The following is a 27,375-nucleotide window of genomic DNA, read 5'->3' on the forward strand; positions in this document are numbered from 1 at the left end:
AAAGGAGGAGCACGGGGTCAGTCAGCGCCAGCAATGGATATATCGAAGGATTTCTCGAAAGCTCTCGAAGATGAAGGTTTATCGATGAGATCATGGAAGCTAGCCACGTGCCTTGTATGCTGAGTCATCCACCCGTCCGCCCCTCTTCCCTTTGCAGAATTTTCGCCTAGCCACAAAATGCTTGGCATTTTCTTCCTTTTTCTTCCCCTTGATCTTCTTTTTCTTCCGCAACACAATTTCTCTCAATCTCCTCTTCTCCCCACCACCCTCCTGTTGTCTCTTAGCTTCCCAATATCACAGCTATTACCTCCCAGCCGCTGACAATGGGTTTCACCGACTTCTCTTCAGACTCTGGCCTCGCCAGTAAGTGCTTTTGTTGTCTCCCCTGCAAACTTCTCGACGAGTTCTGACTGAGCCCTGAATTCGAAAGTTGCCAATCACTTCTTCAGCACCCGAAGCTACGTGGAAGGGTGAGTCCCATAGTTTGATCCCCTCTTGATTCTTATTCTGCTTGCACTTGATTCTCCTTCCCTCTCTCAATGATGAAAATAAATTGGTCCGTGTTTATGAGGCGGCTTAAGACACCGCTGAATGACTACTTCCTACGCGATTTTTCGCCTTTCTGATGTTGATTTTTCTTGTTCATTTTTATTTTATTTTTATTTTTGAAGATATATATAAAATAAAAATACAAAAATTACCCCGCCATACACGTTGCAGTATTCTTAGACAACACAACATAACTAACCCAAATCAGCCATGCCCCCACCCAAGCTGATGTCGTCACATTCAAGGCATTCAAAAATGCTCCTGACGCGGCCAAATACCCCCATGCCGCCCGTTGGTACAAGCACATTGCTTCCTACGAATCTGATTTCGCTACCCTCAAGGGTGATCCTTCCCAGTCGTTCACCTCGTTCGGCCCCGAGTCTGCCGATATCCCGGTGATCGCTAAGAAACCCGCGGGCGATGATGATGATGATGACATGGACCTTTTCGGCAGCGACGATGAGGAAGAAGATCCAGAACTCGTTGCTCAAAGAGAGAAGAATCTCGAAGAATATAGAAAAAAGAAGGCTGCTAAGGGACAGAAGGAGGCTAAAACTACTGTCGTTCTCGGAATCAAACCATGCAGTAAGTTATTCTGTTCTTTTTTGGAGATGCCGTGAACTAACCGCCACTAGGTGACCAAACCCCTTTGAGAGCGTTGGCCGCTGAAGTCAAAGCACTCCTTGTGAAACAAAATGGTGTCACATATACCGGGCGTCATTTTGAGCCAATTGGTTACGGCATCTGGAAACTATTAGTTGCTTTCGAGGTTGTGGACAGCATAGTCTCCATCGATAATCTTCAAGCCCTGATCCAGAAGCAATTTGGAGACCCATCCGAGGCAGGTGATGGCGAGGAAGATGACGAAGGAGAAAAAGACGAAGAAAAAGTCAAGAGGGACACTTACGGAGTGAAAATAGATGTGGGCGGAGTGAAAAATGGCGTGAAAGTGGAAGATGTAGACGAGGTTAACACAAAACGGGCTGGCGAAGCTGAGAGCACCAATGCTTACGAAGAAGCCAAAAAGTCCAGAGGACCAGCTGAAGAGGATGAAGATGGCTGGGTCATGTCGTCCGATGTTGTAAGTGTCTACTTCGTCCCCCTCTCCTATCTCCCAATACCAAAGGGAAGACAACTAAAACACCCCAACAATGTCATTTCTCTAACACCTTCGTGCAGGTTCTTATGCAAAAAAGTTCGTAATGCTCTACGCATTACTTGAGACGAGGTTCGCAATGTTGTTAAAATGCGAACACAAATAATGAATAGCTATCACGTAAAAATACACGAATTGAAATGCTTCCTTATACAATATTTTACAGATCATTGTTTTGCTACCTTCCGTAAACTCCATTATTTGGATCGTGATGATTATCTCTCAAGTGGTATTAGAACACAATCACAATTGAGAACTAGCCAAGGCCTAAATCTATGTATAACCGTTTTAATATGTGTAGTTAATAGGTAAATATCCTTCCACTAGAGATGAATATAAGAAATCAAAATAGGTCTGGAAATGTAGTTTCAAAAAGAGACCGTTGCGGAGCGCCGTAGCTAGGGGTAAAATAGGGAAGCGCCCTTCAAGCTGCAGTCCAATCTAAGATCTTCATGAAATTCGGGCAAAGGAGGGCTATCGTGGACCTGCTGCTTAACCTGGGAGCAGAGATATCAATGCGCGGGGTGGGGATTTCGGGACTGCTCTCCATTGTGCTTCTTCTCGTGGGCTGGAGGATATCGTTGAACTTTTGATCGATAGAAAAGCAGATGTGAATATCGTCTGCCCTGGCGTTGGTAGTTGGTGGTAGTGGTGGTGGTAGTAGTAGTAGTACTCCTCCCTGCGCGTCGACATTCGCTCCCTCGTCAATTAACAAGTTAACACATGCTTTATCGCCTCCCGCTGCTCCTGCTATTAGAGCAGTTCCGCTTCTTTCATCTCCAGCATTAATGTCTGCTCCACACGCATGACCTTCATTCCAATCACGTAGTATGCACTACTCGCAGCTTGGAGAGGACTTCCCATCTCACCGCCTAGAGCATTAATATCCGCTCCTCTATCAAGAAGCAGCGTCACCATATCCATATTCAAATTACCCGAAGCAATCGCCAAGCCGTCCCATATGTGGGCAGTATTGGCAATTGACATCGGCTCCTTCATCAAGCAACATATTTGCAAGACGGTAATCCCTGCATTGCAGTGCCATGTACCCCACATGTGTCAACTCCATTATCAATCAAAGACGCGTGATTTTCCGATTTCTTTGCTGTATGGACAGATCGAAGGCGCTGGAGTAATACACCTTTGTATTTTGTATGTACATGTACATGTACTGTACATCGTTCTGTGCTCCATGATCGAGAAGGATCTTCGCAATTTCCTCGTTGCCTTTGGCGGAGGCTCCCGTAAAACCCACAAGCTACATTCGGATCTGCCCTCTGTTCCAAGAGCATGGAAACTAATTGTTTCATGGCCTGATTCGCTGGGGTAATAAAGTGCACAGTTATCCCGGTCGTCTAGTTTGATTATAAATAGTTTATTTCTTATCTGCTGCTGTATTTATAAGAGAGCTCACAACTGAATCAAACTGATAAATTTAATCTTCTGAATCTCTTTAATCAATAATCTCCTGCATGTTCAAACATCAGAGTGCTGCATCTCGAAGCCAGGATTGCTTAAGTGCGCCCTGAGCAACCAGGCACTTACATCAATGCTCAAGCTCTCAAACACACCCCTGCCACTGCGGCACTGCCTAAATATTTCCACAAGACCTCACAAGATAGTTAGCATTTATGAGATACAGCTATGAAATAGGGATAAAATGGGGGAGGACGAGTACCACGTATTCCGGCACCACCACTGGCGTCTTGAGGCGTTTTTTAATTCCCCCACGGCCCTGTGACAACGCCCTGAATGGAAAACGAAACCGCCGCGCCTGTAGGAGGCCGACAGGCAGAAGCACGGCTTCCAAATGTTTAAATAATCAGGTGGTGCCGCATCCAGAATTCAAGTAGAAGTTAAATAAATGCAAATCTGCTCAGTTCGCTAATCAACACCCAAAGATCCATTCCCCGCGCAGAAGAAATCACACCCAAGCAATAAATAGCAATAAAGGACGATCAAGGACAACGACAGAATGAGAGCGGGAACCATGAAGAAGAAAATCATGAGAGTAATATAGATATTTCCACAATCGGGTATCTCACCATTTGGACAAATAAATGCCGAACACAAAGGAATGAGCTCATGACATTTCAGCCATTCATCCCAAACCAATCTTCTTGCCCAACCCGCAAACGCTGGCTATGTGCTTTGATTTCCCTTTGGAGCATAATATATGCTCAAGGAAAATGTATATGTAGTTGAAAGTGGTGATTTCGTTTACTCTCACTAGTTCGCAAGGGTTCGCGTAGACTTCGGAAAGTCAGGGGGGCGTTGTACTCCAATTAGTAAATAGATAGATGGATATATGCTCAAAGCATATTTCTTGGGTTCTACCGACTATTCCCACCACTCGACGGTCCACTACCACCACTCATGTTCCCTCCCTCGCTGCTAGGGGTCTGAGGCTCAGCAACAACCTGTTGCCGAATACTAACAATCCACTCATGCTGGAGAAGCTCTGTCGCACTTGGTCGTTTGACGGGGTCTATCTCAAAGCATCGTTTGATGAAATCGATGCCCATTGGACTGAGCTGGTCTGGGGTGGGTAGCTGTGGTTGGCTGCCCTGCGCAATCTTGTACATGATTGCCCATTCGTTGTCAACGCCTGCCCAGGGTCGGTGGCCCGTGGCCATTTCGAGAATGACACATCCAAGCGACCAGATATCCATGCACCCATGGCGGCCGGATGTATGGCCAACTTCTCCCCTGACTAGTTCTGGCGACATGTACATTGGAGTGCCTGTCACCGACTTTTGGTTCTTCCTCTGCCCAAGTGCATCCTTCGCCTGGCCCCTTCCATCTCTTGCGCCTGACGAGTAATGATCCATGGCAGCTAGAGTTTTGCCTTGGCGGGCGATGACCATTGCCGCACCGAAATCGACATATTTGATGACTCCATTATGGTCAAGCAATATGTTTGCGGGTTTGATATCGCGATGGACAATGCCAGCCTGGTGGAGATAGGCCAAGCCCTCCAACATCTGGAGAGTGTATACCATAATGACCATCTCGTCTTCGATTCGACCATGCTCCAAGAGGGTTGCGAGAGACCCGCCAGAGCAGTATTCCATGAAAATATATACCTTATCCCGGTGCACCTCAATACCGTAGTACGAAATAATATTAGGGTGATCGAGCACTTCGAGAACACCCATCTCGTCGCGGATTTGTTGAGCAGCTCCTGGAATTACGGAAGGTTCCTGGAGGCGGATTTCCTTCACAGCCATCAGGTAACTAGTATCCAAATCAATAGCAGCATAGACCGAGCCAGATGTCCCTCCACCGATAAACTGGCCTTGCTGCCATCGTAATGTGACGTTTGTTGCCGATGAGGACAGAACAGTGACAGATCGATCCGCTTCATTGACACCTTCGAGAACTTTACCCAGAGCTTGACGCTTGGCATCAGCCTCGATTCTAGCCAAATCAATTTCCGCAAAGAGCTCCTCCCGCCTTTCTTGAACCTCCCGTGAAGCTTGCTCATCATCCGTAATCCGGCTCAGATCAAGTTTTCTGAATCCTTGCCCGGAAGGATCCGCGTGTTGTTGCTCAGCTTGGGCTGCCAACGATGATCTTGCGCCCATGATATCGAAATGGGAAATCAAAAGTGACATACATCCGGCCACTTTAAGTCGGAGAAGGCAATAATCTTCATCGCTGATGGCAAGTACGTTTTGGCCATGCGTTACTATCATAGCAAATTCAAGAGCCGCAACAGCCCATTTAAAAGTTTTGCGATCGGCAGCGTCACAATCATCGCAAATGAAGGAAACCCAATCAAGCGCCAAATTGATAAGCTTGGAATGGTTCAACGAACGTCGGCTGGCATCCATATACATTAAGGATCGCTTGCCAAATTCCGTAGCGAATGCGAAACAGGATTGGATGAGTTCATGGTTTTCTGCGTTTTTGCTCTGTCTTCTGATGATTTCGACACTATCAATGATGCCGGTTGAAAGTTTGTAAGCAGTCTTCTTGATCTTGTTCAGCTCAACATTCACTCGACCCAAGTTGGCGCGCTGTTCAATGGTAATATCCAGCTGTAGCCCAGTAAGTCTAGTCAAAGCTAGGCGGGCATTCTGGAGCCGTTGTTGAGATCCGTCTGCAACAAGGCGTAGTTTCCCAAATCTAACATCAGTGGGATGTTCTAAGAGGTCCACTTCCATCCTTTTACCATTCCAAACCAGGCCCTTTTCAGGGCGGACGACAAGAACATAGGGGTTGGAAGGATCTTCAGGAGAATCTTCAGAACGGAAGGACGTGCCTAGGATAGACTGGATATCCTTGGGTCGCCCGTATAAGGAAGGCGATGCAATCAAATGAACCCCCTTCTGGCCCACGGAATCGTGAGAAGTAACCAGAAAATGACCCGACGCCAGGAGAGCCTCCGACAACGTGTCTACCATATCCTCCCGCAAATTGAATTCGGTTGCATTTTCGAATCGCTGTCGCAAAAGACGAGAAAACCGAAAAAGCTTTCGCTGGCGGACCCGGACTGAATCAAAAATCTGCTTGTAGCGTTTCTCCGTCTCGACGGCATCTTCTTCTGGTCTACTGTGTAACTCCCGCTCAAAGTGGATCATTAATCGTTGGAGGGATTTAGCGGTTAAAGTACTACGGGTGCATGAGCAATAAGATCCCCACATCCGCTTTCATGTACACAAACACAAAAAAAGCAACGCATACCTAAACTGTTCAGCCACCTCAATATCTCCATTCTCAAGTTGTCGGCCAATTTCATTCGAGAACTCCCACTCCCCTTCCAAAATCTCCGCTTCCTTGAAAGTGTTCTTATTGGCACTTAGCTTCCAGTTTAGTAGTTTGAAATAGTACTTCAGTCCGTCAACGACTACGTTGTCAAAGTTTTCGTCAACGCACGGTGGGAGATCCCAACCAGGCTCGGGATCCGAGATGATGAGATAGCGTTGTTTGATATCCACAGCAACCTTCAGCAATATTTGGAACTGTGAGATCATTTGGTCGACCAAGATGGGGGATTGCAAGGCGGGATCCTTCATTTTCCTAGCATAGGAAAGCCGCAGTCGGATGACTTCCTGAATAAGGCGTGAAGGGAAGTTTATGAGGGTTAATAGTTCCTCGATGTAAGGTGGAAGATGGCGTTTGGCAAATGCTTCCGCGTTCTCAATTAATGTGCTTTTTGCCTTTTTAATAACACCACCAATACCATCCAAGATAGAAGGCTCCTTTTTCTTATCGTTATCGTAGATGTTATCGGTTATTTGTAGAGTTTTAAGTCCGTCTTCCTTCATTATACGGTCGAGAAAAGATCCTTCGTCTGACAAATCTGCTGCAAGGGACGACATCGTCATGGGCTTCGCGAAATCCAATTCTTCGTTACCCACCCATCTTTGCAGGATGGCAAGCTCCGTGTTAATGGACATGGTTGTATTATGCCACGCGATGATAGCATCGCAACTTTCTTGGAATTCTTCCGATGCCGCGCGAGGATGCTCTGCTTGTAGGATTCGCCTACTGGGGTAGAGGCTCTCGCACTTTTCGATCTTCTCCACGACATCTTCAACTTGTTTCAGAGGAGGTTTCCCAACTTGTGTTCCCCCCTTGATCTCAAAGGATATGATGTCCTCAATGAGAGGGCCGAGGTTGCTTATCTGATACTCGACAAATTTCTTCTGTAAAGGAAGCGGGCGCCCAAACCTCGCTGCTTTGGCTCCGACAAAAATTTCCAAATTCCATACCTCACGGCTTTTCTGTTCCATTGTCCCAATTAGCCGCTGCTTCTCCTGCCTAATAACATCACCTTTAAGGACCGACGCCAGCATAGAATACCACTCAAGTCTTTCTTTATTTTTGGGATCCTGCAGCTCCTCAAGCGTGGGTTGGGCATCGTCATCTTCTAAGACGAGGTGGGTGTCAGGGTCAAAAGGATCGTTGTCAAACTGTGACTCTGATGAAGGGGATTCTTCCTCTGGTTCGGAATCGGCGGCAAAACTCAGGCCAGGGAGCTGCGTGTCAAAATTGAACCATTCATTAGGTCCCTGGCGCACTCGCTGCACGTAGGCCTTCTCCTGGGCACGGTATCTCGCATCTGGGTCTCGTCGTGTAGGGCGTTTGGTAGCAAGGGGTACCTGAGTGCTGGAGTGAAGTGGGGTGAATTGAGGGGGCTTCCTGGCAGGAGCATATGTGTTGGATGGCGTCCTCGCTGGCCCGGACGGACGTTGAGGCCTCAAGTCACGATCATTCATAGCGGCCATGTCTGGAGGAAGGGGTTGTTCAAGCGCGTTCATGGAAGCACCGCTGCCACTGCTACCGCGAGGGCGAGTCAAAATAGGAGACCATGACGAGTACGCCGACTGGGAGGCAGGGACCGAGACGGGCGAAAACCCAGCGTTAGCAGGGCGCGGGGTTTCTGTGGGTTGAGTACCCTCTGGCGGGAGTACAGTCTGTAAGCCGTTGACGAACTCGCGCTCTGGAGCGAGGTACGGTTGATGAGGGGGGAAGTAACCAGAAGCCCTCGACGCTTCCGTGTCAGGGGTGGAAGCAGAGTCAGTGCGGTCCATGGCTTGTAGGTTCGACCATAAGCAACGTGCGGGTGGTTTCACCCTGATGCTGGGTGGTTCTTGGTCTGGAGCTGGCTCGAGAGGTTCAAACCCGCGCAACTAGCCAGATAGGGCAAAGCGACAGCTCGAGCGGGCGGTGTGGCGGTGCGTAAAAACCAATAGTTCGCGGTGTGGCTGGGCAGTGGACATGGGTTACTACGGAGTAGAGTAATAGTTCTAGTTAACTAGGGGTGTTAGGTGACTTGTTGCACAACTTTTACTATTTGCCCTTGATCTTTCACCTGTATTGAAGATTTTTTCCTCACAAGGAGATGATGCCACCAGTCAATCAATCAGTTCTACAACCTTTCCTGCACTGATGGCACCTTGGATTGTGAATTAAATGCAAACAAATTGAAACGCAGGCTCCGCCAGCAGGTGTCCTTGCAGCTTGGATTGATGAAGACTGCTCATATATTTTGCGGACAATTTCAGTAGATAGTGCACATCTCAGTCTCAAGACCATGTTTCCAAGGATGTCCATCTGATACATATGAGTGGCAGGTCCTCCGCGGTGTGAGCTATTGGCATAAGCGTCTTTTGCAAAGTCAAATACTGACATTCTAGCATGGGGCTTGAGAAGGACACAATCACATTTGTTGAGAAACATGTATCTCAAATCTGAGTATCAGAAGTTATTTATTTCTGAATTGATAATGATCAGATATTCTTGATTCTCAAGAGAGTTCAAGATGTGATATTGAGAGATATATGATTATCATTTTCTTCCTTACAGTGTGACTTAAATCACTTGATTCTCAGAAAAATTGCATGCATCTATAACTTACTTACTTTGAAGATTTCAGTAAAACTTCAGAGTGTATCTGAAAAGACCTTGTCTGAAAGATTTCTTACAGTTATAAAAGATGACTTTGTAAGATCTCTTACATTAACTGAGAGTTTAGAATATTTTACTATCTGAGATTCTGATCTATATATCAGAATTAAAAAGGTTTTTTATTTATATTATACAGATCTTGATGCGGGAAATATTATAATATTTAAAGATGAATTTATTACAGAGATTCTTAATTAAGAGACTGTAGATTTCTACTCTTACTTCTGAATTGTAATAAAATTATCTATTATTATTATTATAATTCTTTAATTATAAATGTATGTAGTGAGAGACTATAATATCTATTGAAAAACTTTTAGTTCTCAGAGTTTTTCTAATATCTATAAAGTTAACTATTATACATTTATCAATTTTAGATATATAAAATCAGAAAATTCTAGCTTAGAATATAAAAACTCTTTATAAATTATACTATTTTAATATCTTTTAATACTTTGAAATCATTTGAAAATATCATGACAAAAGAAAAGAGAATAAAGTTTTAAAGATAGATATATTAAATAATATAATAGACTATATCTGATTAATTATATAGACTATTTCATTACACTTTATAAATTTCACTGAAAGCTCTGATTCTTAGTTATTCTTAATTACTAATTCTTAGCTGAAAAACTCATAGAATTTCTATTCTTTCACTCTGAAGCTTCACTATATATATTACTATATATATATATAAATATTTACTCTAATCACTGATTTCTATACTTTCTCTTTCTGTTTCTTCTCTAATATTTTTCACTTTATTATATAAGATCTATATATATTATACTGATCTATTCAGTGTAAATAGACTGACTATGTAACTGTGTCTGAGATCAGAATCAGATTTTTTAATAGTTTTATTATTAATTTAACTGATTCTATTACACAGTTTTAACATTAAATAGTAGTTTCATACTGTTTCAGTGAAACTTACTGTCTACTCTTATTACATTTTTCAAATAAGATCATGATTTTCACTTCTCAATTTAAATTATTTTTATTGCTTTAAATGACTTTAAATCTCATTTGAGCATTATCAAAAAGTGTTACTTTTTAAAAAATCAAAAATAGTTTAAAAAAACCTTAAAATGTCTAAAAATAGTAACTTTATGCTAAGAATGAAACTAAATGAAATTAAATGAAATCATTTTCTCATTTTTTTCAAGTTATGATTTCATTTTAAGATCTTATATATAGTCATTTTACATGTTTTTTTAATGACTAGTCTCAGTGAGATTTATATCAAGAAATGTATGAGATCAGATTAAATGAAATTAAACATAAAATTTATAATCTCAGCAGTCAGTCTAAGTGTAAATCTCTTATACTTGAAAAACATTTATTATCTTCTTATTAGAAATAATTACTTATTAAGAACATATTCAAATACATAATAATATATAAGAAATAAAAGAAATAAACAATCAGTTAAGTAAACATTAAGTTTTAATTAATTAAGTAAACACTGAGTCTTTAAATAGAAGCTTGCTTATCAGTTACTCTGACTCTGAAATAAGCAAATATCAGTAAAAGACTCAAGCATTCTGATATCTTAGATGTATAAAATATTCATATAATTACACTTCTTCTGATTTTATAGATACTATATATTCAATAAATGATATAGCTATATCTACTAATAATATAAGAGAACTCTTGAATATAAGTATAGATACAGTATTACAGTGACTCTGAGTAAAATTAAAATTATAATAGTAATAAATAGCTAATATACATATAACTTAATAACATTAATATAAGAAAATTCAATAACTATTCTAATAAGAAACCTCTGTATAGATAATTTCAACACTGACTAAATTAAATATAAATCTGATATAAGTACTGAAGAAATACTTAGACACTCTTATATATTTTAATACTTTTAATCTCACTCTCTATTCATTATAGAGATTGAAAATACTTATGAAACTAAGTATAGATAAAAATGTCATTAGTTTATTAACTAATCAAGATTAATATATTAATAATTAATTGAAAGATTATATAAAATAGAAGTATTATTTATAAATAAGAGCATGTAAATTAGTATTATATATAGACTGACCGTGTGACCGTGTCTGGGACCAGGACCAGATTTTTTGATAGTTTTATTATCAATTCAACTACTCTCATTACACGGTTTTAACATTAGATAGTAGTCTCATACTGTCTGAATGAGACTTACTGTCTACTCTTGTCACATTTTTCAAATGAAACCATGATTTCCACTTCTCAATTTAAATTATTTTTATTGCTTTAAATGACTTTAAATCTCATTTGAGCATTACTAAAAAGCGTTACTTTTTAAAAAATTAAAAATAGTCTAAAAAAAACCTTAAAATGTCTAAAAATAGTAACTTTATGCTAAGAATGAGACTAAATGAGACCAAATGAGATCACTTTCTCATTTTTTTCAAGTCATGGTTCCATTTTAAGATCTGATATATAGTCACTTTACCTGTTTTTTTGATAGTCAGTCCCAGCGGGATTCACGCCAAGAAATGTATGAGACCAGACCAAATGAGATCAAACGTGAAATTCATGGTCCCAGCGGCCAGTCTAATTATATATATCTGATAATATTATCAGATATCTTAATATTCTGTTCAGAGATACTTTTATTTATTTATTTATTCTTTTATTATACTTATATGCAAGCGGAGATTATAATGAGTTCTTGTATAATGTTAAATACAGATTAAGTGTTATTATTATTATTATTCTTCAATTATAGATATATATAGTCAGAGACTATAACATTTATCTGAGAACTTTTAGTTCTCAGAGTTTTTTCTATATCTGTAAAGTTAACTATTATACATTCATCAATTTCAGATATATAAAATCAGAAAATTTCAGCTTAGAATATAAAAACTGTTTATAAATTACAGTATTTTAACATCTTCTGATACTTTGAAATTATTTAACAATATCATGACAAAGGAAAAGAGAACACAGTCTTAAAGATAAACATATTAAATAGATAGATAGAAAGAAATTGAAAGAAAAAGATAAAGTAAAGAGAGCTATAGAATAAGATCTCTACAGTTTACATCTTAAGTTATATATATATTTTAACACTCTATATAACTGATCACTGTCTCTATTCTCTTAGATCTACTTTAGAGATTATTATTCTCTCTAAAGAGCTGTCACTCAGCTAGCTTCTATAACTATCTTACTTATAAGTAAGATTCTCACTAAGAATAATATCAGAGCTACTTAATTATAGTTAAGTCTTTAATCTTTCAGCTGTCAATCTCAGTATTTCAGTCTATTAATTAACTGTCACAGTCTGTAAGAGGTCTACGCTGAATAGATTGATATTATATTGATAGGTCTTATTTAACAAAGATAAAAATATTAGAGAAGAAAAGAAAGAGAAAGTGTGAGAATCAGCAATTGAGATGAATATTTATATGTGTATGTAATAGTGTACGCGGTGAAGCTTCAGAGTAGAAGAATATATACGCGTTTATAGACTGACTGTGTGACTGTGTCTGAGATCAGAACTAGATTTTTTAATAGTTTTATTACTAATTTAACTGATCTCATTACATGATTTTAACATTAGATAGTAGTTTCATACTGTCTCAGTGAGACTTACTGTCTACTCTTATCACATTTTTCAAATAAGATTATAATTTTCACTTCTCAATTTAAATTATTTTTATTACTTTAAATGACTTTAAATCTTATTTAAGTATTATCAAAAAGTGTTACTTTTTAAAAAATTAAAAATAGTCTAAAAAAACCTTAAAATGTCTAAAAATAGTAACTTTATGCTAAGAATGAGATTAAATGAGATTAAATGAAATCACTTTCTTATTTTTTTCAAGTTATGATTTCATTTTAAAATCTGATATATAGTTAGACTGGCCGGCGGGATCATGAATTTCACATTTGATCTCATTTAATCTGATCTCATACATTTCTTAATGTGAGTCCCATCAGAATCAAATCTCAAAAAAATCTGAAAATGAACCATTTCTGAGAGAAATGACATGAAAAATGACCAGATTTAATTCAAGAACAATGAAATGAGAGTAATTTCTCAGAATAAACTGTGAAAGATGATCATTCTGATTTTAGAAGAATAAGACTGAGACTGAAGATTAAAATCAGTCTCATTCAGTTCATTCAGTGATTGCTTATATAATCAGAATTTAATAACAATTATTGATAATACTTATGAAATAACTAAATACATTCTTGTACAAGTTTATTCTTCACTTTCTCATGAAAACTACACTTCTCTGATATACTGTGATCAGAGATATTAAACTATCTGATAATTTTATATTTTATAATCATGAGTTTTTTAATTGTTTCTTCTTGTAATTGTTCTCAGTGATAGTGATAAATATCTTAACTTAAGTTAAACTTTCACTTCATTCTTATCTCTGTTAATAGAATTGTCAGAATATCATGTATCATCAGTACAACAGTTGAATATATACTCTCAACAATTTTTTATAACTCTAGAATTGATTTAATGTGTAAATTTGTCAGATCATCTTGAAAATAGCAGTTAAATTCAGTTTTATAAGCATGTAGTTTTGCCTGATTTTTAGTTGTAATCAATGTATACAAGTTCTGTTTCAAAGTTAGTATTATAGTTCTATAAGATATGAAGTATTATTAAAAATCATTACTTACTAGAGAATTGTATTTCACTGTCTTCACATCTTAAACATCTGCTTATTCAAATCTCTGATAATTGACATTATAGTAGTCTCAGACTAATTTGACATATAAGTCTCATTTCTTCTCTGTTCAATCTTGAGAAGTGTAGATATTAACTTAATAGAAGAGATCTAGTAGAGCTGCTACAGTATAATACTCTGTAAAAGATTGTTCAGTTTTACTATAGTAATATATCAGTTTATCTCTTACAGTAATAATAGCCTGTGCTATAGCATTATTTCAGACTGAATTTCTTTTTGAGTGATTCAACTGCTTCTTAAGATAAGTAAATAAATTGTTATATACTTATCAGACTGACTGCAGTATTGATGTATAAGTAATTGAGACTGTCTTTATTATCTTATAAAACTGAAACAGTAAATCAATCACATATTTCAACTGAGTTCACTTTATATCAGAAAGTTTCAATATCTGAATCTTTTCTCAATCAGAGTATTGCACTCAATAATCAATTATCTGATGCAATTGAAGAGTCTGAATAGTTATTTTATATATTGAACTTCATCATTTTCTAACATTCTGTATCATATTCAGTGATGTGACTGATTTGTTTACGCCTCAGTGGCCGAATGATTAATGCGGCCACTCAGTAGCGCCTTGGCGTGGGAAACCAAGACGCGTGGGTTCGAAACCCGCAGAGGATACATTAAATCCGGAACTTGAGCATCTCAGGTTTCTAATAAATACAGAGGTGTACAAATTACTTCAATGAATCACTCTATGTTCCTGGGCTGAGAAGTTATTATTGCATGTATTTAATTGTCACTTCTTTGTATTTTCCTATGTTCTTGTTATCTTGGCATGATCTCAACATCTGTATTTCCTTCTGTATAATCAACACTTAACCTGTATTTAACATCATGCAAGGACTCATCATAAGCTCCGCTTGCATATGAGTATAATGAAAGAATAATAATAATAATAATAACTGATTTATTTGTTTATTGAATATTATGAAATCATTATTATTATTTAGAGAAGATATAAATTGCATTAGCAATGTTTCAAATCTGTGATATTTAAATTATTAGTTAATCTATTCAAAATTAACAGTAGCATTATCAAAAAGCATTATTAAAAAGCAATATTAAAAAGTGTTGTTAAAAAACATTATCTTTTGCAAAGTAGATGTAAAAGTTACTTGAGTAATCACTTTCATCTCATTCTTATCTCAAGAATCAGTCATCTCATTATTCTTCATCTCAATGTTAAGATTCTTTATCAGTGTTTGTATCACAAGTTGAATCACATGAGTAATATAGAAGATATGACCTTGTTTATCATTTCAGAAATGCAAAGTCAATTTTTACTTCAAGCTTTTCATCATAGTGTAGTTATTCACAGCATTATCAGTTATAATTGTAAGAAGACTGAGACTAATATCTCAATAGTCATTTTTAATCACAGTTATTAATATCTCTGTTATATAATTCTTAGTATGACTACTGATCAATGATTTAAATTCAATTAATATCTCTTAATAAGTTCAGTTCTTATCAATGTAATAACATATAACTTCTATAAATGCAAGATTATTTGTACTAGTTCATGCATTTACTATAAGAGACACTCTTCAATGATTCTTCAACTCTGATTCTAGATATTATATATTAACTTTGTAGTATATCTCAAGATTGAACTGAAGACAGAATCAATGTGAAATATGAAGATTTAAATTAAGTATTTGAAGAAGTGTTCAGAATTCGGAGTTTTCAATTGATTGAAGAGAAAGATTCAGAGATATACACATGCAAAGTAATTATTTACAGAAGTTATTAAATAAGAGTTGTGAAATCAGAGTACTAATATATGATTATTTTCACATAATTTTCTTCAAATTAGAAAGTTAATATTATCAAAAATCATTACCTGATAGAGTAACTTATCAGCTCAGTAGTAATTTTCTGATTATTTTTCTTTTATTATCTGCATTCTGATAACTTCAGATGTTAGAAAAGTTCTTCAAAGTTATGATCAGTTTATAATGAATGTTTCTGAATAAAGTTACAGTGATTGTAGTAGAGAGATGACTCTTCAGTAATCTGCAATACAATCTATTGATAATTATTTCATAGATCATCTCAGTGTTTGTATTAAGTTTTTCATAAATTTCATAACCTGGAATCAGATGTGAAGAATGAAGTAATTATTTATTATAATTGAAAGAGAGCATTCTGTGTTGAATTGTAAATAACATAGACTTTGTGATTTACAGTGATTTCTTGAAGAGTTTATGAATTTTCAATAGAAGTAAAAGAAGTGAAAGAAGTGAATTCAGAAGACATGATAATAATTTAAGAAAGATAATAATTTATTTTCAATAACTGATCACTGATGTGTGTAAGAAGAATTAATATAAGAGAAAATAATCTTGTTTCTTAGCTTAGTTATAATTTTAGTACTAACTCAGATTGAATATCATTGATGTATAAAAAGTAAATAAACAATCTTGATTAATCTCTATTATATTTCTTTGAAGTATATTAATATTGTGAAAGAGAGTGTTATCAAATTATATTATCAGATAATATCATTAAAAATATATTAATATTATGAATATCAATGTTGAAAAAAATGTTGATACTTATACATTATAGTGATTTGTGAATCATGATAGTTAAATATATATATATATATATATCATTTCTGACTTGATTACAACTTGTACAATAATTTTTTGAAAACTCAAAATCAATTTTAATTATTAATAATTAAAAACTTAAACTTATAACTAATTAATATAAAAAGAAAAAAATCTACTTCTTCTCTTTCTTATTCTTCTTATTATTCTTTATAATTCATTTCTCATTCTTCTTCTCTTTCTTCTTCTTCTTCTTCTTCTTCTTCTTATCTGAGATGATAATCATCTTAAAATCTCTCTTCACTGCCTTCTCAGAGAAGAGTTTCTGCTACTCTCTCTCAGCCAGGTCAATCTGTATCTCAAAATCCTGCATTTTCTGATCTGCTGTCTCAGGTTTCATCTCAGCAGTAAGCAGATTGACATACTCAGAGAGCAGAGCTGTCTTCTCAATATTCTGAATTATAAAGCATATTCAAGACCTGAACAAGATCTTAATTCTCTTCTTCTCTGTCTGCTTCTGCTAATCAATTAGAGAATAGAAGTATTATTAAAAATTATTATCTCTCAATAAATAAAAAACTTATCAGTTTTAACTTCTTTATCTTCTACTTTAATATCTTCTCAATCTTCTTCTGCTACTGCTTATTTATAGTAACACTCTTCTTCTCTCTCTCTCTCTTTATCTTGAACTTAAATCATTCTCAGAACTTCTTCTGATCTCACTGCTACTGTATAAGACTCTTCACTATCTTCTTCTTCAATCTCTTATAGACAGTATCATCTGTATTATTTCTATACTTAGTTCAGTCTAAATCTATCAGAAGTATTACTTAAAATCATTATCATTCTACTCTCTTACAGAGTCTCTTCAAGGCATCATAACATATCTTACAATTAATTGTAAGAAATTCCGCTTCTCGCGAATTCTTTACCTCTATTCCTATCTCTCGCGTAATCAATAGAGCTAGCGGCCCTTGGCTACACATAACTATATAGACTGGAGTTCATGAATACTATTCACAACTCAGCTTGAATGCTATTATACATTTGATCTCTACATTTTATCTTTTTACTATGAATACTTCTAGTAGTTAACAGTACATATCACATCAAGCTGCAAACACCTGAATAATCACCTGTAAGTACTTATTCTTACATTTCAAGCTCAGTCAGTCAGCAATCACTCATTATAACTGAAAGAACTAGAAACTCACATGCTTCAATCTCTGTGAACTCTACTGCAGACACTCAGAAGCAGTCACTCAAATCATGAATAATTCTTATAAAAGAAGTCTCAGAGAACTTATCAATCACTTATAAGACACTATTCTCTGTATCTGTGACAGAGAAATCCTCTGAATCTATGAATAAATCAATCTCAGTGAAGAATATTCTTGAGCATCTTCTACAGAATCAAGCTATTTTTCTATAAGAAATGCTTACTGTCTGTAAACACTCTTAAACTGAGTCTCTAGACATGATCTTCAGAAATACCTGTGAACTGAAAAGAAACTTTCTTAAGCTGCAATCACTTAAGACTACTTATTGAATTACAATCTATAAAAGCTTTTGCAAGTTTATATTTGAAATTGACTCACAAGCTCAGCTGTGTAATATAAAAGATGAAGAAGCTATTATCTATATAATGACAGATCTCTATTACACTGAAGCTAAGAACTGGCTGAATTATCTAGAGAATGATCATGAGAGATTCTGCTGATCTATTCTTAAGATCTATCTAGAGAATAAGTTAAGAGACTCTGTGAGTCAGACAGAGAATATCTGAACTGTGATCATCAATATTAGAAAAAGAGATAAGAAATCTGATGAAGACTACTCACAGCACTTTATAAAATTATGATATAAATTGAGATCTGTGAAAACAGAGCTCTGAAATAAGACCTGAATAATAATATTTATAAAGAGACTGAATAAAGATATACAGAACAAGCTTATTGAGCAAGACTCTAAGTTCTTGACTCTGAAGAAACTGATAACTCTCATTCACTGCTTACAGATCACTGTGAGAGTCACAGACTTATAAAGAGCAGATTACTGATCAGCCTCATAAGAGTCAGAACAACAGAGAACAGATTTATCAGAAAAAGATAACAAGATATAGAGAGATTCATATCTGACTGCTGAGTAAAGAGAGAGAGCTTCATAAGCTTCTGCAAACAGAGTGTATAATAGAGAGATTAAGAAAAAGAGACTCTGCTTTATCTATTCTAAATCAGAACATCTCTGTATAAACTATTCAGATAAATTAAAATAGAAATTAGAAGAGTCACAGACAGAATCAGCAACAGCCTTCTTAAGAGTCTTGAAGCTAACATCTGAATCTGTTACTCTCTTAATGAAAATGCTTGCTTATAAGAAGAGACTGCACTGCAGTACTACTACTCTATAAGTATGAAAAGTATTAATAAACTCAGAATCTTAGGTCACTGTGATGTCTCTAAAGCTCACAGAGTAAATGAGCTGAAAGATGAAGATCAGAAACCTGCTCTTATAATAAGCAGAATACAAGAACTCAGATCTGAGAGCTGAGAGACTTGTAAGAATTATCTTTGAATTGTAAGATCTCTCTGAAATCTGAAGAAGATTTACAGAAACTGTAATTATTATAAACATTATAGATAACATGTACTTGAGACTTACATGACTTCAAAGACACAATTCATACATAGCTGTCTGCAAGTCAGGTTTATACTTCTGATCAGTGTTGACAGACTTACTTATAGAGATAGAATCAGTTGATGCTGTAGAGTTAATTAGAGAAGATAAGCTCATCTATATAATGACTTTGCAAGTGTCTGAGAATCTTGCAGTCATGAAAACTGAGCTTCAGATATCAGAGAAATACTGAGATCTTGCAGAGATATTCAGCTTAGTAAAAACAGCTGAGCTTCTCTCTCACTGTAAGAAGAATCTGATAATAGATTTGATAAAAGAGTAGAAACTCTTCTAAGAATCAATCTATAAGCTCTCTTATTATGAGACAGAGGTCTTGCAGATCTATGTGAAGAAGAATCTGAAGAATAACTTTATCTGATCTTCACAGGCCTCTGCAGAAGTCTCTGTGATGTTTATGAAGAAGAAGAATAAAGATCTCAGATTGTGTGTAGACTACTGTGATCTGAACTTTAAGATAATAAAGAGCTGCTACTCTCTGTCTCTGATTGAGAATGTGATCAACTGTCTTATAAGAGCTGTTATATTCACACAAGTAAATGTGATCAATGCATATACATGACTGTGAATACAGTCTGAGAATAAATGAAAGACTGTCTTTAGAACTGCACTGAAATTGTTTGAATATCTAGTGATACCTTTTGATCTGACTAATATCTCTGTGATATTTCAGTCTTTTATTAATAAAACACTTCATGCATATCTGAATGTCTTTGTGATAATATATCTGAATGATGTGATGATATACTTTATAAAGAAGAAAGAACACACTGAGCATGTGTGAAGTGTGTTGAAGATCTTAGATAAGACAGAACTGTATATTAAGCTTATAAAGTACAACTTCAGTACTCACTGAATTAATTTCCTAGAATATATAATCATCACAGATGATATTCAGATAAAATCTTCATAGATTAAGACTATTCTATCATGACTGAAGTTAACTAGTATTCATGAGATTCAGATCTTTCTGAGCTTTGTGAATTTCTATAGATGATTTATCTTTGTATTCACAAGAATCTTCTTGACCCTTACAGACATGCTGAAAAGTGAAAACAAGAAGAAGTCATTCTATGAATAGAGAATGAAAAGATTATTGAAAAGAAAGAACTGTGAGAACTTTCTTACTTCAGAAGCTCACAGAGTCTTTATAAGATTGAAACAGACATTCATGAATACAGTGATGCTGTTTCACTTTGATTTCTTACTCTTAATCAGATTAAAGACAGATATCTTCTTCTTTATAATTTCAGAAATAGTCTTATAACTACAGTTAAATGAGAACTGAGTTTCAGTGATCTTTTTCTCACAGAAGATACAATCTGTGAAGATCAACTATAACATTCATAATCAGAAGCTTCTTACAATAGTGAAATTCTTTCATCACTGATATCACTACTTTGAGAGTCTTGTGATAGTGATTACTGTTAGAACTGATCATGACAGCTTATAACAGTTTACTTCAATCAAGAAACTCTTACAGCAGCAGGTTCACTGAGCTCAGAGACTGAGTGAGTTCTGATTCAAGATAGAATATATTAAGAAAACTAAGAACTCAGCAGACAGACTCTCTTACAGATCAGACTATGTTAAGAAGACCAGAACAACAGACACAGAGAGACTAGAGAAGACAGAAAAGCTTCACAGAATGCTTGAACTGAGTGTTACAAAGAGATTGACTGAAGAGTCTCTCAATCTCTTATAAGAGAAGAGAGAGAAGAGAGAGAAGAAGTCTGTGTAACTACTCTCTATAACACTGAGAGTCAACACTCTGAGAATCTCTATGAGAATTCTTGAAGAGAGTATCTATAACCTGAAGAATTTGTAGACTTTGAGAAGTATCATAGAAGATCTGATGTAAGAAAAAACAGAGTATAAGTCTTTATAAGATCTTCTATTCAGATTGTCTGAACTGCAACTGAAGAATGAATATACTCAGCATATTTGAAAACTGCTCATGACAGAGATCAACCCTGCAGAAACAAAGAATTGAAGAGACTTAAATAACCTCTTGCAAAGAGAGGGTCAGATTTATATGCCTGTGAATGAGTTTCTACACATAGAACTCATTAAAAGGCATCATGACTCTTCTCTAGTAAGTCATTTTACAGATACTAGAACTCATGAGTTACTTGTAAGAAAATACTTCTGACTGAAGATGTGAGAACTTGTGAAGAAGATAGTGAATTCTTATACTGTTTATCAGAATTCATGAATAGTGCAGTTCAGATCATATAAAGAATTTACTTCTCTATTCATCTCACAGAAATCTTGAAAACAGCTAGAAATGAATACTCTTGTGAGCCTCTCTGAAAGTAAGAACATATATAATGCCTGCTTTGACAGTGTGCTGATGATAGTGAATTACTTTACTAAGATGACATACTTTATACTCATCTGTAAGAACTTGAAGTCAAAGAATTTAACTCACATCTTCATCTGTGATGTGATTCAGTTGCATGAATTGCCTGCAAACATTGTCTCAGACAGAGAATCAATCTTCACAGAAGAGTTCTGATCTGATCTGATAACTATACTGAAGATCTCATAAGATCTAAGTATGACTTTTCATCAACAGACAGATGATCAGACAGAATACCTGATAAGTATATTAAAACAGTATCTGCAGTGCTTTGTTAATTATAATCAGAATGACTGAGTGCATTGATTATCACTTACAGAGTTTATATACAACAACTTAAAACATGTCAGCACAGGCAAAACCTTTTTTGAGATGCTCACTAAGACTCATCCGCGGATGATCTTGATGAACTCACAAGAGTACACTATAGAGTGTGATGATACCTGTGAACAGGCTGAGAGAATTCAGAAGATCCGGGAGAAAGCTCATAAATTCTTGAGAAAGGCTTAAGAGTATCTAGACTGACCGTGTGACCGTGTCTGAGATCAGAACCAAACTTTACAGTTATTATGTTATCTAAAAGCATTACTTCTGATCATAATTTATATTCATCACATTGATTTCAAATCCTGTTATTTCAAATATTAAAGATCTCAGATTCACTTTTCAAATAAAAATCTAGTCTCAGATAAAGAATATGTTTGAATTCTTAGTCACATTTTCATTCTGATCTCATTATTGAAAATGACATTAAATGAGACTATAAAATCATTTCTCACTTACATAATATCATAACATAGTACTCATTTGTTGAAAATTCAACAGAGAGTATTATTAAATATTATTACTTTTCTAAACACAGATCATAATCAATATTATTTTAATTAAAAAAAAAATGTACAATATAAAAAATAACAAAAAAACAAAAAATAACACAATAAGAAAAAATCACAATAAAAAAAAAAAAAAAAAAAGAGAAAGAAAAAAAGAAGAGAAAGAAAAAAAGAGACAGAAAGAGAAAGAAAAATAAAAAAAAAGAAAAGAAAAAGAAAAAAATAAAAAATAAAAACAAAAAAAAAATCAAGATCACAGAGCTGTAGCATTCTCAAAATACTTACTTCTCAGAGTCTTTGCAATGTTCATCATCAACTGTATATTTCTCACAGTGAGAGTAACATGACTGTGATGAGTTATTGTCTTAATATTATCTAACAAATAATCAGTATATATCTATATAAATGTGAATAATTAGAAAATATACACTTAAAAAGTGTGGTCAGAGTGAACTCTGCTGCTACTTGAATGACATTAAGAACAGAATACTGAAATCAATGATTTCTCTCATCAATTTCACAGACAAGGTGTGTGAAGATGATCTTGAGAAATATAAGATTCTCAGACTTCTGATAGAAACAGATCTCATAGAGAGACTCTATTTTCATCATATCAGAGACTGAGTGTTATTAAAAAGTATTACTTCAATATATATACACTTACTGCAGTGATTCACTCTCTGTATATGTGGCTGAGAGTTGTAACTTTTTCACGCTGCACAGCTCTCTCTGAGATGCTGCTGCTGATTTACAACTCACACAGTCTCTCAGTTCAGTACATGCTGTGCATATGCAGCTCTGTGTGCTGAGACTGTGTTGATCATTATAGTCTGATGTGATACTCACTTTTCACAGGCCATGTTTTATTTGATTGAGAGAGAGAGAGGAGATGTGACTGCTGTTTTATTTAAGAGAAGATGAGTAATTGAATCTGTAGAAGATAATTTGATTTCTTCTACATTTGAAATTTAATTAGTCTATACTCTTCAATTTGAGAGTTTCTGAGAGTGTTTTAATAGTTTTCATATCAGCTTGAAATTAGTGATTGATTGAAGAAGAGAAAAGAGAGAAGAAAGAAATGAGAACAACTTATCTTTATAATATAAAAATAGAGAATTGCTGCAATCATTTATTCTAGCAACAAAGATCTGTTTTCTGCATGTATCTCTGATACAGATTATATAATAACTGTATACAAAGAATATCAACAGTGTATGCATTGAATGAAGATGATATTGCTATGCAACACTGTAACTGTTTCTGTACATCACTGAAAGCTGTTAATATTTTCTTTGAGTCTCTTTATATTTAATAAGTCAGTAATATATTTCAATGCACTTCTTCTTTCATCATTATTATTATTATCATTATTATCATCACTATTATTATCATCATTATCATCACTATCATTATTACTATTACTATCATTATTATCATCATCATCATTATCATTATTATTATTATTATCATATTATTTCTGACCGTCTCTTCTGTCTTCACTTCTCTTCAATGCTTATCAAAATCAATCATGTCATTTCTCTTCAAATATTCTGCGGTCCTGCGGACCACCAAGGCGCGTGAGTGCTGTCACAGATTGAAGAGAGAGAAGAAGAAGATGTTTAAGTGAGAGAAGACAGATTGTAAGACACATTATAATACCTTGAAGAGGCTCTGTAAGAGAGTAGAATGATAACAATTTTAAGTAATACTTCTAATAGATTTAGACTGAACTAAGTATAGAAATAATGCAGATGACATCACCTGTGAGAGATTGAAGAAGAAGATAGTGAAGAGTCTCATACAGCAGCAGTGAGATCAGAAGAAGTTCTGAGAATGATTTAAGATCAAGATGAAGAGAGAAAGAGAGAAGAAGAGTATTACTGTAAATAAGTAATAGCAGAAGAAGATTGAGAGAGTGTTGAAGTAGAAGATAAAGAAGTTAAAACTGATAAGTTTTTTATTTATTAAGAGATAATGATTTTTAATAACACTTCTGTTCTCTAATTGATTAGCAGGAGCTGACAGAGAAGAAGAAGATTAAGACCTTGTTCAGGTCTTGAATACACTTCATCATTCAGAATATTGAGAAGACAGCTCTGCTCTCTGAGTATGTCAATCTGCTTACTGCTAGAGTGAAACCTGAGACAGCAGATCAGAAAATGCGGGATTTTGAGACACAGATTGACCTGGCTGAGAGAGAGCAGTGAGAACCCTTCTCTGAAAAGACAGCAGAGAGAGATTTTGAGATAATTATCATCTCAGATAAGAAGAAGAAGAAGAAGAAGAAGAATGAGAAGTGAATTATGAAGAATGATAAGAAGAATGAGAAAGAGAAGAAAGATAATGAGTAGAAAAAGTTTTTTTCTTTTTATATTAGTTAGTTGTAAGTTCATAATTATTAATAATTGAAATTAATTTTGAGTTTTTAAAAATTATTGTACAAGTTGTAATCAAGTCAGGAACAATATATATATATATATATATATTTAACTATCATGATTCACAAATCACTATAATGTATAAGTATTAACATTTTTTCAACATTGATATTCACAATATTAATATATTTTTAATGATATTATCTGATAACACAATTTAGTAACACTCTCTTTCACAATATTAATATATTTCAAGAAATATGATAGAGATTAATCAAGATTGTTTATTTACTTTTATACATCAATGATATTCAATCTGAGTTAGTATTAAAATTATAACTAAGCTAAGAAACAAGATTATTTTCTCTTATATTAATTCTTCTTACACACATCAGTGATCAGTTATTGAAAATAAATTATCATCTTTCTCAAATTATTATCATATCTTCTGAATTCACTTCTTCTACTTCTTTTACTTCTATTGAAGATTCACAAACTCTTTAAGAAATCACTGTGAATTACAAAGTCTATGTTATTTACAATTCAACACAGAATGCTCTCTTTCAATTATAATAAATAATCACTTCATTCTTCATATCTGATTTCAGGCTATGAAATTTATGAAAAACTCAACACAAACATTGAGATGAACTATGAAATAATTATCAACAGATTGTATTATAGATTACTGAAGAGTCATCTCTCTGCTACAATCACTGTAACTTCATTCAGAAACATATATCATGAACTGATTATAACTCTGAAGAAATTTTCTGACATCTGAAGTCATCAGAATGCAGACAATAAAAGAAAAATAATCAGAAAATTACTACTGAGCTGGTAAGTTACTCTATCAGGTAATAATTATTGATAATACTAACTTTCTAATTTGAAGAAAATCATGTGAAAACAACCTCATATCAGTACTCTGATTTCACAACTCTCATCTAATAACTTTCATGAATAATTACTTTACATGTGTATATCTCTGAATCTTTCTCTTCAATCAATTGAAAACTCTGAATTCTGAACACTTCTTCAAATGCTTAATTCAAATCTTCATATTTCACATCAATTCTGTCTTCAGTTCAATCTTGAGATACACTACAAAGTCAATATGCAATATCTAGAATCAGAGTTAAAGAATCATCAAAGAGTGTCTCTCACAGTGAATGCATAAACTAGTATAAACAATCTTATATTTATAAGAGTTACATGTTATTACATTGATGAGAACTGAACTTATCAAGAGACATTAATTGAATTTGAATCATTGATCAGTAGTCATACTGAGGATTATATAACAGAGATATTAATGACTGTGATTAAAAATGACTATTGAGATATTAGTCTCAGTCTTCTTACAATTACAACTGATAATACTGTGAATAACTACACTATGATGAAGAGCTTGAAGCAAAAATTGGCTTTGTATTTCTGAAATGATAAACAAGGTCATATTCTCTGTATTACTCATATGATTCAACTTGTGATGTAAACACTGATAAAGAATCTTAATATCAAGATGAAGAATAATGAGATGACTGATTCTTGAAATGAGAATGAGATGAAAGTGATTACTCAAGTAACTTTTGCATTCACTTTGCAAAAGATAATGTTTTTTGATAATACTTTTTAATATTACTTTTTGATAATACTTTTTGATAATACTACTGTTAATTTTGAATAGATTGACTAATAATTTAAATATTATAGATTTGAAACATTGCTAATGTGATTTATATCTCTTCTAAACAACAATAATGATTTCATGATATTCAACAAATAAACAAATCAGTCACATCACTGAATATGATACAGAATGTTAGAATATGATGAAGTTTAACATATGAGATAACTGTTCAGACTCTTCAATTGTGTCAGACAATTGATCATTGAGTGTAACACTCTGATCAGAAAAAGATTCAGATATTGAAACTTTCTGATATAAAGTGAACTCAGTTGAAATATGTGATTGATTTACTGTTTCAGTTTTATAAGATAATAAAGACAGTCTCAATCACTCATACATCAATACTGCAGTCAGTCTGATGAGTGTATAACAGTTTATTTACTCATCTTAAGAAGCAGTTGAATCACTCAAAAAGAAATTCAGTCTGAAATGATGCTATAGCACAGGCTATTATTACTGTAAGAAATAAACTGGCATATTACTACAGTAAAACAGAACAATCTTTTACAGAGTACTATGCTGTAGCAGCTCTACTAGATTCCTCTTATCAAGTTAACATCTACACTTCTCAAGATTGAACAGAGGAGAAATAAGACTCATATATTAAATTAGCTCAAGACTACTACAATGTCAACTATCAGAGATTTGAATGAGCAGATGTTCAAGATGTGAAGACAGTGAAATACAATTCTCTAGTAAGTAACAATCTTTGATAACACTTCATATCATATAGAACTATAATACTAACTTTGAAACAGAACTTGCATACATTGATTACAACTGAAAATCAGGCAAAACTACATACTTATAAAACTGAATTTGATCACTATCTTCAAGATGATCTGATGAATTTACACATTAAATCAATTCTAGAGTTATGAAAAATTGTTGAGAGTACATATTCAACTGTTGCACTGATGACATGTGATATTCTGACAATTTCATTGACAGAGGTGAGAATGAAGTGAAAGTTCAACTCAAGTCAAGATATTTA

The 27,375-nt window shown here is 34.6% G+C and overlaps 3 protein-coding genes across 3 annotated transcripts; 1 reads left to right on the top strand and 2 right to left on the bottom strand.

The window, feature by feature from the left end:
* Positions 1-185: 185 nt before the first annotated feature.
* On the top strand, positions 186-2,100 carry BDCG_08436 (eukaryotic translation elongation factor Eef1 subunit beta). Its single transcript, XM_045424215.1, has 5 exons — positions 186-363; positions 431-470; positions 758-1,134; positions 1,185-1,630; positions 1,729-2,100. The coding sequence occupies exons 1-5, from the start codon at positions 324-326 to the stop codon at positions 1,750-1,752; spliced, it is 927 nt and encodes a 308-aa protein (XP_045272981.1). The 5' UTR covers positions 186-323; the 3' UTR covers positions 1,753-2,100.
* A 358-nt stretch (positions 2,101-2,458) lies between these two features.
* BDCG_08437 (uncharacterized protein) lies at positions 2,459-2,761 on the bottom strand (the record flags this gene model as incomplete). Its single annotated transcript, XM_045424216.1, has 1 exon — positions 2,459-2,761. One exon carries the CDS (start codon positions 2,759-2,761, stop codon positions 2,459-2,461), a length of 303 nt encoding a protein of 100 aa, XP_045272982.1.
* Positions 2,762-4,038: 1,277 nt separating this feature from the next.
* BDCG_08438 (STE/STE11/SSK protein kinase) lies at positions 4,039-8,247 on the bottom strand (the record flags this gene model as incomplete). The annotated part of the gene is made up of 2 exons (XM_045424217.1): positions 4,039-6,322; positions 6,395-8,247. The coding sequence occupies 2 exons, from the start codon at positions 8,245-8,247 to the stop codon at positions 4,039-4,041; spliced, it is 4,137 nt and encodes a 1,378-aa protein (XP_045272983.1).
* Between the last annotated feature and the right edge of the window lie 19,128 nt (positions 8,248-27,375).

Source organism: Blastomyces dermatitidis (genome assembly GCF_000003525.1).
Source record: "Blastomyces dermatitidis ER-3 genomic scaffold supercont1.11, whole genome shotgun sequence".
Lineage (NCBI taxonomy): Eukaryota > Fungi > Ascomycota > Eurotiomycetes > Onygenales > Ajellomycetaceae > Blastomyces > Blastomyces dermatitidis.